Raw genomic sequence first — 12,091 nt, 5'->3', positions numbered from 1 at the left:
ACTTTCCAAGGGTTGCTGCTGTCTGTTGTGTGTGTGAGGCCAGAATTGATAAATTTGCAAAGGTTCAGGAAACAAGAACTGTCTAAAAGCAGCTTTTCTTGTTTGTCAGGTTAAAGGGTGCAACATAGGGCCCTAAGAATAACTGTTGACAGTATCATGATCTTCAGTTATTGTAATTTTATACTTCTAACCCTTCACATATAATGTATAAGTTGTTTATAATTTGGTAAAATCTATTGAAATGAAACATAGGCCTGACTTTCCCTTTCTGAATTGTTCCGTCTTCTCCATTCAGACCAAAAAGCAGCCATGGTATAACAGCACGCTAGCCTCACGACGCAAACGGCTCACAGCTCATTTTGAGGACCTAGAGCAGTGCTATTTTTCCACCAGGATGACACGTGTCTCGGGTGAGTTCCTCTTGCAGGGTGTTCGGCTTCTGACATCAGTTACCTCTTATAGTATCTAATCCTCAGAAAAGACTTGCTGTATGTGTTTGTGTTACTCAGATCATCATTGCTTTTCTTGACCAATTTTGAAGTTGCTAAATTTAGAAAATTTTATCCTCTGTCTTTGGAGGGGCACGTGTATTGCTCTGTAATGCTGCACCGTGAAGGGCATAACCCACAATAAACAATCTCATTGATGCTTGTTCTGAAGATGCAAATGTTTGAAAGCCGTGGTTGGGTTGTCTTTCTAATAGATGTGGTATAAACGCAGTAGTTAAAAACATTGCTGTTGAAATACTACAGAGATATAAACATAAATTGATAAATTCTCCTGTATTTAGCATGCAGTAGAACATTTGGAGGTTATCCTTTATGTTGTCTAGATTGAGTGTTGCTTAACAAATGGCTTGGAGTATAGAAACTGAGTGTGTAGCAGTGTTGTCCCATGGGGCACACCTTAAATCTAAGGCTTGTTTTGTAGAATTAGAAGCTGTTTCCACAATTGCCTAGATTGCCTCATTCATAATTGAGTAACAGTGTGACAGCAGATAGAGTAATTGCAACCTAGTGGATGGATGGTTCTTAATTATGTGACAAGATTCTCTTAAGAAACAAACAGTCAAATGAATATGTCTTGAGGGTGAGGAGGGTTGCTCTCCAGCCCCTCCTGGAAAGAAACCAGCTTTTGGGGAAAAAGTTTCAGGCAATGGACTGTGGCAGGCAAGAGATTTGCAGCACCAAGCTGTGAGCTGCAGCTAGTGTGAAGAGTGACAGACTGAAGTGAGGAGCAGGGAGCGGCCAGCCCTCAGGGAACGGGAGAAACCTCCTAGGGTCAAGAGGGAACCAGGCAGATGTTGCTGCAGCAGAGTATCTTTGCTTGTAGCCTTGGAAGGCATGGACCAACCTCCCAGGACAGAGATCAGCATGAGAGCTGGGGTAGAAACCCCTGCTATTTTTTTTTCCTGTCTCCATGAATTGAGTTTAAGTTTTATTCACTTTAAATTAAAGAAACAAAATGAGGCTAGGTTATTACTTTTTAATTAAAAAATTGGCTTTAAGCTTAAAGGCTACAATGTGTTTTAGGGGAGCTCAGTGTTAGCGATGTCTATGTCTTCTACCTACTTCAGAGTGGTGACTGACTCGGTCTCATCACGCAGAGCAAAATAATTTTAACAAGGAAGGCAGCACTTTGAGGGTGCTTCAGTAGCTGGAAGATGGGAGAAGCCGGTTGTATGTGACCAGGCAGTTTCCTGTGAAGTGCTAGCTAGTGCTTTGCAGAATACAGTACTTCACACTGCGATGTTTTTGTGCGGTGCTGTCTTGGTGATGCATAACTGTGTTTATGTTAAAATAATACTTATTAACCAAGGATAACAAATGGGGTTTTTCCCAGCATTCCCTTGTAGAAGACATCTATCTTCATAATTGGAACTATAAATATGAATGCGGTGAAACTTTTTTGTATTCATATGTCAGCCGCACCAAGAGCGGAAGATGTGCAAGTGTGGGTTTTTTTCCTAAATAAGGGATAACCTGTGACACTTGATTAAGTTTTCTTCTCTTAAGTCATTCCTGCTTTTTGACACATTTTAAATAGGATTTAAACATGCATTTAAACCTTTTTGCAAGAAGTGCCTATGACTGTTCTAGTAGGGAGTGAAGACATAATATAATGGTAATTATGAAATGGTCTCGCACTTTGATGGGCAAAATGTCTTGAGAAATAGCATTTGGTTTTCCAGGCACAGATACAGAATAAATTGTAGGAGGACTGTGTGCTTGATCTCTAGATGAGGGAAATGGAAGAGCAGCAGCTATTTGTGCCTATCATAGCATCGAAGGCGGAAACAGTCTGAAAAACACTGACTGATGTTTATGTGCTGCTTTCTTGAGCTGTTTCCTGTAGCGGTCAGGTGCTGATTTTAATTTGGAGCAGCACTTTGTTCATTGCCCCTTTTGATCCATCTGACATGGCTAATGTATATGCTAGTACCCTTAAACATGCTAATTACTAGCCTTCACTGTTCCTTTATATGATTAAACATTAAGTAGCATATAAGGGACACTTCAAAATGCCTTACAAGTGTAGAACAAGATGATAATTTCTGATGGCAAGGAATTACGAGGGTGCAGAAAGTGATTATTCTCTCTGTTTTCCCACATGACATCAAAGCTGTATTTTGCTTTTATAGATCAACCTCTTCCTTTTTTTTACCCCAGTATTTCCAAAGCTTTCTAATAAGTGGAGCTTTGTCATTTCCTATGCTGCTGATAAGGAAAGGGATAAGGATAACTTAACTAGCAGGTAGAATTTGATCTCAGCCATGTGAGTGAGTAGTGTGTACCGTTCCTCTGCTGCTGCAGTGGATGCTGTGGTTTAACAGGAGACAAGGTGTGCAGTACCTGTAAACCGAGGTGGTATGTGCTACCACTGCGAGAGTGGAGGTAGCTGCAGTTCCCCTACCTCGTGCTTGTGTAAAAAGACAAAGCAAAGGTGCGAGTATTAGAGGAGGAAAGGGGGAATTGCTGCAAATTCTGGGGGTTTCTACAAAGCAGGGTTTTTAAAAAAAAAAAAAAAAAAAAAAAAATTACTACCTAATGTTTGACTGCAAATGCATGATCGTATTGGGCACCCTGACTTGACCATGCAATGTTGCTGTAAGTTAGGAATTTTTCCTTATTTAGGGAATACTAAATTTTAAAATGGTTTAGTTAAAATTCTGTTCTTTCCAAGAAAAGTTGGGACTTCTGAGGAATCGGGGAATGACTTTCAACTATCTACGCTGCAATATATTTTTAACTTTTGTAGTAAACTGTTCCATTTCCCACAGAATATTTGTCATCATTATTCAAGCTGGCTTGATTTCATCTTGTCTGCTGAAGGTCATAATTTTCACAAAACTTGTAGTACAGGATGTCTTCTGGTTTCACGCTTGTCTTCCTTTTCCAGCCCCAAAACAACTCTCCCTTAGCTCTGTTGCTTTTGGAGTAATAAGACAAATATTTTTTACTGAAAGTATTTTGAATGTAACTGACTCCTAAGTGTAGGCATATTGTAACAGAAGTACAGGGAAAGGAATATATTTTCACCGCCATAGAAAACTAGATGTGTTCTTCACAGTGCATTTTGATATGCTTAAAGGTTTTCTGTTCATAATCTATATGGCCCATGGGCTCTGAATTTGAATAAAATAAATGAGCTTACCAGGAAAGCTGTATCTGTGATCTCTAGGCAGATTCTCAGCATAGTAAGTTCAACCAGCGTTGCAGTGGAAAGACTTAATTTGTGCTCTGAAAAATCATACTGCCTTCAGCGGATGCTAGAGGTGAAAGAAAACCTGTTTTTGACCGAGAATCCTCCCCAAATAACAAGCAGAGGTAGTGTCACGTGAAGACATGAACTCAACAGCAAACAGAAATAATCAAGGTTTATCTTCTTACTCTTTTTCTGTCCTCCCCAATGCTGCTACCTCTCCCTAGATGACAGCAGAACCACAAGCCAGCTGGATGAGTTTCAGGAGTGTCTATCCAAGTTCACGCGCTACAATTCTGTCCGACCCCTGGCAACGCTGTCTTACGCTAGTGACCTCTACAATGGCTCCAGCATAGTGTCCAGGTAAGACATACTGTGGCTCTGACAGAGCATCTCATCCTGATACAGGCTGCTGAGGCTGAGTTAATAACGCGTATTAAACAAGTTATGGTCTGTACATATATAACACTTTGCAGTCACTTCCCAAGAATAGTTTTGTGAATGTGTGATTATCATTGATCTGTGAAGGCTCTCAAGTACTGCAGTAGTACTTTTAATTTCCATTGGTGTTGGTCAAGACTGCATGCAGAACGTTTGAGGTGCCAGGGAGTATCTGCAACTGTTGTGATAAAACAAAGCCTGTTGTAGACTCAATCCTCTTCATGTTAGTATAGTTGCATTGTAAGTGATGCAGTTCTAGAATTCTAAGAAACGTCCATCTTGCTTGGTGTTGATAGTTTTAAGAATCTGTGGTGGTTTTAAATATTGTTGGTTGATCCAGTCGTAATGGCAGATAGTAAAAAGCTGAGTTGTTTTTAACTGCGGTGGCTTGAACTCTTGAGTGTTGGAAGCTCTGTTTACAGTGCTGAACACTAGTGAGAGGGTGGTTGTGGTAAAGCCAACTTGACGGCTCCGTTCTTGCCAACAGCAACAACTCTGGTCAAGCATTGGAACAGGCTGCCCAGGGAGGTGGTGGAGTTGCCATCTCTGGAAGTGTTCAAAAAACGTGTGGATGTGGTGCTTCAGGACATGGTTTAGGGAACATGGTGGCACTGGATTAATGGTTGGACTTGATGATCTTGAAGGTCCTTTCCCAACCGTAGTGATTCTGTGATTCTGTGAACTCTGTATCCTGTGCTGTGTGGGGTGGTCATGTCCAGTGCACCACTGCTGAAGCTCATCTGAGCCTACTGTTGGACCAGCTTAGACATTTAACTGGTGAAATGCTATTGACTGTCTTTCAACAGAATTTCTTCTAGTTTAGCTCCATGAACCAGCTCTCTTAGGGATCAGGCTTAAGAGAGCACATGAGATAGGGAGAGGCTGGGACCTGCCAACAGCCCTGACCGTAAACTGGTTTCAGCAGCTGTGGAAGCATACCCTGGGGGATTTAATGAGTCTGTCATAGTTTGTTTGGAGCTGGTTGTGGTGGAAAAAATGATGCAACATGTTAACTGGGCAATCTTTTCTGCATGGCATATATGCAGGACCTGTTAGCTTCTTACAGGTGCGTTTCACAAATTTAAATGTATTTGTTCACAGCAACCTTTTGCGGGAGAGGAGGAGTATCATTGCTATTTTATACATGGGGAGCAGGAGATCCAAAGTGGCTCTACTTAAGGTCTTGAAAGAAATGTTACAATGACACGACGAATTGAACTTGGGTTTTTCTGAGTCTTGATCTAATGCCTTACGAAGGGGCCATTTGGACAGTGACAGAACAGCTTGAATGTTTGTTGGAAGACTTCAAGAAATTTGCACTATGTGAAGAAATGGAGACATGTGTAGCATAGAATACTTCTTTTTTTTAAAGCGGCATTGATTCCTTAACTACTGCAATATGTAGCAGGAATGTATAATGTCCGATGTAGCCACAGAGGTCAGAACACAATAATCACTGATCTGACGTATATTTAACCTGCACTGATTGGGTTCACACTAGCTGCAATGAAATGCAGATGGGAATCTCACTGCAATGTAGAGAAACTTCCTCAGCTACCAACCAGCATGGATTGGATTTTGCTCTTTTGCCCTTTCTTCTCCTTGACATTCTGCAAGAGCAGCATTTTTGGTTAGAGAATGCTGGAAGGACAGTAAATCTTGCTCCTGTTTTGAAGGCATTATAATTCTTGGGTGAAATATATGTTTGAAAAGTATATGTGTAACTGTTGTTAAAATGAAGATACTGTGGGGCCTCCCTCCAAGCCAGTGCTAGAATCAGTAGTTAAATGCATTGAAGTGAGAAATAACTTGGTTTCCAACTCAACGTTCTCCCCTGCTCATGCTTTTTATTTATCAAAGCATTTAAGAAATTTTTAGGGGTTTTAGTATGTGGGCTGAGTAAGACTCTTCACATCTGAGTGTGTCCTTTACGTGCTTTGGGAAAGCAGGGCTACTGAATGTGCTGCTGCTGTAACTCTTGTTAGCTTCTGGCTATCCAAACAGTTCCTTTGAAGTTTGAACTTGTTAATCAAGAGTTTACATATAGTATGTGTTGGCCATCACCCTTCTGTGTTCGCCATTGTTCTTTGGCCAACACACTTTCTGTGTTCACCATTGTTCTTCATCCAAATTAATAGGCTCAAGTTCGGAGAGAGTCTGTGAAGCTAAATGAGGTGTGTGTCTTGGTGATGGCAGCTTAAGATAATAAAAGAGCAGCTTTTAGGTACCCACGGATGGGCCATATTAATTATTAGGGCACTTTAAAAGCTTACGGTTTTTATTTTTTAAATGCTGTGAAAAGCTTTATTGTTTATTTGGTCCACTGCGCTGATTTCTAAAGGTGGTCCTGGGCATGCAGTAGGAAGCACTGGTGAAATGCCAAAAAGTAAGTCTTGCTGTGTAGCTGTTGAGACAAATGCATTTAAATACAAAGCAAATATACGGTTAATAAGTAAGGAATCCTCATAAATTTTTTTAGAAAGTATTTTAAAGGGATATTTTAAGTATACTTAAGAGTAAAAGTAGAATTGACCAGAAGTTAAACTTCCTTCTACTTAATGTAGTTTGTAACAGCAGTTTGTTTTTTGAAACAAATAGACAGAATACAAAAGTGTTTGGCTTGCATTGCTTTCACCCTACATGATGTTCACACTGGACTCCAAAAGATCCACTGGCTTAATTAAAGTGGTTTTTAAGATGTATTTGCTTTGTTTGCAAAGGAAAAAGATGGAAATATGTTCCTTATCTGCAAAACCTTGATGTTTATTTAGAAGGGAACTAGAAGTGGATTTATGATAAGAGATGAAAAGTGTAATTAAAGAGTGTATAGAAACAGACTGAGAAAAACCTGAAACTGAGCAGCACCAGTACTCTCCTGAGTGCCTTGCCACAACCTTGTTTATGAGTGTCTGGACTTCTTCAGGACTAATAGAAGACCGTAAACAATACTATGAATGTTGTGTTACTATAAAAATTCTGATGAAATATTTAGGAAGGCTCCAGTTGCCTTTTGGGATGAAGGGAGAAGCCAACGCTGTGCTCTCCAGTTGCAGGTTTCCCCAGCCTGGCAGGGCGCTTGCCCGAGGGACCCTTGCTGGGCTGGCAGCTCTGCGGTGGCCGTGCAGCATCCGCACGGTGGCAGCCGCCGGTTGCGGTGCCGGCAGCGAGGGGCTGCGGGTGTGGGACCGATGCGGGGCTGGTACCTAAGCTGTGCATCTTCCATCATGGGCGTACAACCTTATTTAGAAAAGCACATGCAAGCACAATTGTAATCCCAGTCCTTACCTTGCTTCGAAACAGGCTCACAAGCAAAATTTACAACCTTTCTTCCCCGCCCTCCCTTATTTGCTTCAAGAAAAACACATTAACAGAGAAAGATGTTCAGTGAAAACACGTTCAAGGCTTTGCAATTGCAGGTTGCTCGGTTTCACTTTGACATCGGGGGACTTTCAGCATGCTTGTGATATGAATGTACGTGTACCTCAATATACTAGATGTTTTTTTAATGCGCTCTGTTCTCTTAAGTTCAAAGTATTTACATGGTTTTCACAAGTATATTAAGTTCTGTTAGAATTGGGCCAAGGAATAAATTTTCCATTTATTATGCCCCCAAACAGAGCAGTCGTCAGAGCTTAACTTTCCTCTTCACTTGCTGTGGCAGTAAATAGTAAAGGCTTTCTTTTAAAGATGAGTCTGTAAACTGCAGCGTTAGCATTGCAATGATTTATGTAGAAAATTGCTTTAGCACTGTCAGAGGCCTTCAGAGAATAATGTGGCAGTCTTTCATATGTAAAAAAAAAAACCTGGAAAAATCCATGAAATAGGCTACAGCAAGATGTCTTTCTGAAACCTGCTTAGCAGAAAGCTGGTTCTCCCTGCTGGGTGGCTCCCAGGTCGGCTGGAAACATGAGTATGTCAATCCCAGAGGGCCTGAGCTTTGGGGGCAAATGGTGTGGGTTGTTGCCATCTGCTCAGACTTCAAATTCTCTGCATTAGCTTACCATTTCTCTGAAAGGTCTTAATGACATCTGAAGGGGTTTGGCTAGCCAAGACTATATTTATCTAAAGGTGTAGTGATGTACAGAGAGAGAAATAAATAACTTGTGTTTTGTTTGCTGAAACCTTACTCAACTCATCTGTGGAATCTTTAGACAATGGTCAAAAACTGGATCTTGCATTCGGAGTCATTCCATTCTACGTATTTGATTGCCTTTAAGTAATGAACCAGTATGAAGAGGTTGCTCTTAGCATTCAAACAGTACAATTAAGTCTGTTTCAAGATCTTTTTTTTTTTGTGTGTTGATCCTTTCAGTAACATGACCTGAAATCCTTTCTTCAAAGGTGAACTTAAAAGAAAAAACATCCATTAAGAGCATGTTTTCCATCTGTTCATAGAATGGTTCAATTTTTTTGTTCCCTTTTTACTTTAGACTACAATTACTTGTCCATCTAAATTCTCGTATCTGGTCTTTTAACAAGGTACCTTTTAGTTCTATGCCCACCATAACAAGCCGTTCCCCAACCCCCCCGCCTTTTTTTTAAATGACCTGGGCTGGCTAGGATTAGATGAGCCATTTTATTAAGTTTGTGATCAGCAGTGCTTCTATCTTGGTGGTAAAGATAAATGGAAGAAATGTAAGTGGGTTTATCTTTCACAGGATTATGTTTCAGAGTAGAGTAGATGCTGCTCCTTGAGAACATGAGAAATGAGGAGGGCTGATTTTTTTTCTTATAGTCTGTTAAATTGATGATTTTTTAAATGGACTCTTATTTACAAGTGACAGCTCAAAACTGTGGATGGATCTGTCCTATTTGGATTGTTCCCACAACTAGAAGGAAGAGAGAAATACTTGGATAAGGAGACTGGAACTGCAGAGTGGCTGAGGAAACTTGGAAGTATAATACCCTGAATCTACTTGAAGTTTGTGCATATTCTACCTTACTTCATCTGAGGTTTTGGCCTGTAGACCAGCGGTGGTCTGGGGCTGAAGTGGGATTTTGTTTAATTAGAGCTGAGTAAAGTACTGAACTGTTCCCTTATTTTCTCTTCTCTCTCTGGAGTGCGGAACTGATATATTTCCTAGCACATAATTGTGGTCTGGATCCCTTGAGCAGAAACAAAATGTGACTTGTACCCAGCAGAAGGGTTATACAGATGTCAGTTCAGATCTCTGAATTCAGAGTTCAGAAACATTCCCAACTCCAATGTCAAGTCCTCAGGACTGGCTGCTAGTACCAAAAGGGACTCTGAAATCAGAAAAGAGCAATGTCTGCTTGTATCTCCAGCCTTGACCTGAAAAGTAAACCTTCTGGTCGCTGCGGTCATGCTGTAGAGAGAGAACTTTTGTTTTTACTTTTAGAGGTAAAAAAAACTTGAAAGAAAGAAGTTAATGAATGGAAGTTGCATGGCCACCAGTGGGACCTCATTTTTTTCCCCTAGTAATTTCAGACTGTTTGGTAGTAGGAAGATCTTTTTCCTATTAAGCTCTCTTAGTACTTCAAACCTGTCTCTATCTGCAGATCATTAGATGAGTTTTTTAGTTTGATTTAAACTTTGTGAATTTCTATAAATGGTCTGTTAAAAGTATTGAAGAGTCTTTTGATGAATTTGGGAATTGGCTTTTAAACTAAATGTATTAAACAATGATTTTCATGTCTTTTTTATGTCTTGAAGAGATTTGTGCAGTTTAAGTAAGCCATTTCCATTTCTTGGCAAATGTTGTGCAGTGGTCACTGGCTGCGGTGTGGGGCAGTCCAGCATTGGAACAGGCTTCCCAAAGAGGTTGTGCAAGCTCTATCCTCAGAGGTATTAAAAAGCTGGCTGGAGAAAGCCCTGAGCAACCTGGGCTGACCAAAGAGCTGCCCCTGCCCTGAGCAGGGTATTGGACTACAGACCTGCAAGTCTTGGGACTGTACTCTTGTGATAAAGCTACATGATCAGCTCTTTAGAAACTTGAGGTTCTGTCCCTGACTTTCTGCTGAGCACCTTCCTCTGGCCTTAGGTTTTAAGGAAAAGCAATGTCCTTACATGGTTTTGCCAGATATAGAGCAAAGTGAATTCACTTCCTATGAACTTTGGGCTCCCCCACTTACAAATGGGGGTTAATTTAAACAGGATTGTGTTTAGTAGAATAAGACTGGGCTTCTTTTGAAGAGAGGCTTTGTAAAAGTGCAAGAACTTAAAATGGATGCTGTCAGGATGCAGTGTCAGGAATGTTCTTGGAGAGATTAATGTTCTGGGTAGGAGGATGGTACCATGTGGAAGTTGAATTGCATCATTGCATCCACCCCTTCTTGATTGATCAGGATAAAGATCTTCTCTGTGAGGCTGCAGGTAGCTGCCCTTCTGTTCCTCCTGATGATCATGTAATAATGGCTGTCATCAGGCGGCAGTGCTGTACCTTGGCCTCAGGAGTTGGACTTGAAAGCCATGAAAGCTGTGGTTTCACAACATCTTATACGCAGAACTTCCATGCCAACAGTATTTGTAAAAGGCAAAGACAGATTTCCCTTAATCCCCCAAAATTTTATAGTAGCTTTCAATACTATTGATACTGTGTTGATACAGTGAATTTTTGTGTCTGCTTGAAGAATCAAGCTTGTTTATTAATAGAACATGAATTTCTGTGGCTTATTACAGTGTTCTTTTAATTCTCTAGCCATATTTGTTGGAAATGCCTGAATTTGGTAGGAGGTCATTATCCAAAAAGTATTAGCATGCCTTTGGATTTTTTTTGTTGCTCCTTCCTTGCTGACTAGAGGAGTTAGTCTGTTAAATGGTAGGTATTTGAAAAAAAATGTACTGAGGTGTTGTGTTAAGGTATGCAAAGATGCATGGTGTGGGCTTAAACAGCTCTGAGGAAAAAAAAAAACCTTACAAGCAGTTCAGCCTGGAGAAGAGGCTTGAGTTAATGATTATTGATACTGTCTGTATTAATAAATACAGATTCTAAGACAGATGTTTGGGATTTATATGCTGCATAGGTGTTTTGTAGAGTAAGTTAGGAAGTGACACTAAAGTTCTTACAGGATTATATACAAGTGTGTGTATACATTTGTGCAAATGAAGGTGAAAGTCATGACAAGTTTCTCTATATGAGACTGTGTGAAATTAAGGGTATTTATAGGTACCTTTATTTTTTTCTAAAGAATAGTTTGAGGATAGCATACAAAATACTGACCGAAAAAGATTCAAAACTCCATCAAAACAATCTCCTGAAACAAATCTGGCAGTCAGATCAAAAGTGCTTCAAATGGCATTTTTAATCATCACCAGGCAGCAGGACCATTGGCATTGACTTCCCCAGCCTATTCTTTGGCTCCTTGAAACAGCTCATCTGCAGTGTGTGGGCTCAATCTTTGTGAATGCTGGTGCCCTGACTTGTGGTGCCTGTTGGATTGAGCTGAGGTTCCTAAAGAGGTAACTGTTTCCACCTGTCCCTCCTGATGCTCTGCTGTGGGGTGTCTGGCAGAAGAGCTGATGATGGTGTCGGGCAAATTTGGAAGCTTGGGTTAATAATATGGCAGGCTGTGTACTGGGGCACAGGGCTGGACGATGATTTGTTCTGAGAAATGGGACCTCTGGCATCGTGGTCAGCTGGAGACAGAAATGTCTTCAGCTGCGGCAGCTAAATCATGGAGGAATCATGGAATCATGAATTGGGAGCCTATGGATAGACTGTGTTTACAGTCCCAGTATTGATGGAGGTTTCCTGTGCTGAACTCTCAGGTGTATTTGTTCCCCTGCTCCTTCAGCCCTGTCGGCAGATGCCATGCCCAGTTTTGAAGAAACAAAATCTTTGGTGTAGTAATAAATGTGGTGTCTCGAAAACAAGCTCGCAAGCTATTGAATTCAGACGTTATTTAGAAGGTACTTCAATGTCTATCACAACTGATTGAGTTCCTTCCAACTTAATGGCATAATCCTGATAAGATGGTACTGCTGTGC

General features: G+C 40.7%; 1 protein-coding gene across 1 annotated transcript in view; it reads left to right on the top strand.

Moving 5' to 3' along the window:
- COP1 (COP1 E3 ubiquitin ligase) overlaps nt 1–12,091 on the top strand; it is a gene marked incomplete at its 3' end in the record, with an annotated part of 127,288 nt that overhangs the window by 34,945 nt on the left and 80,252 nt on the right. The window contains exons 10-11 of the mRNA XM_082002726.1: nt 296–410; nt 3,930–4,065. Of these exons, the coding sequence (XP_081858852.1) occupies nt 296–410; nt 3,930–4,065 (251 nt within the window). The remainder of the gene's footprint in view (nt 1–295; nt 411–3,929; nt 4,066–12,091) is intronic.

This window comes from Phaethon aethereus (assembly GCF_964289735.1).
Source record: "Phaethon aethereus genome assembly, chromosome: 8".
In the NCBI taxonomy this organism is placed as follows: domain Eukaryota; kingdom Metazoa; phylum Chordata; class Aves; order Phaethontiformes; family Phaethontidae; genus Phaethon; species Phaethon aethereus.
Note: the sequence above shows the minus strand (reverse complement) of the source record. Positions and strands in the feature narration are given on the sequence as shown.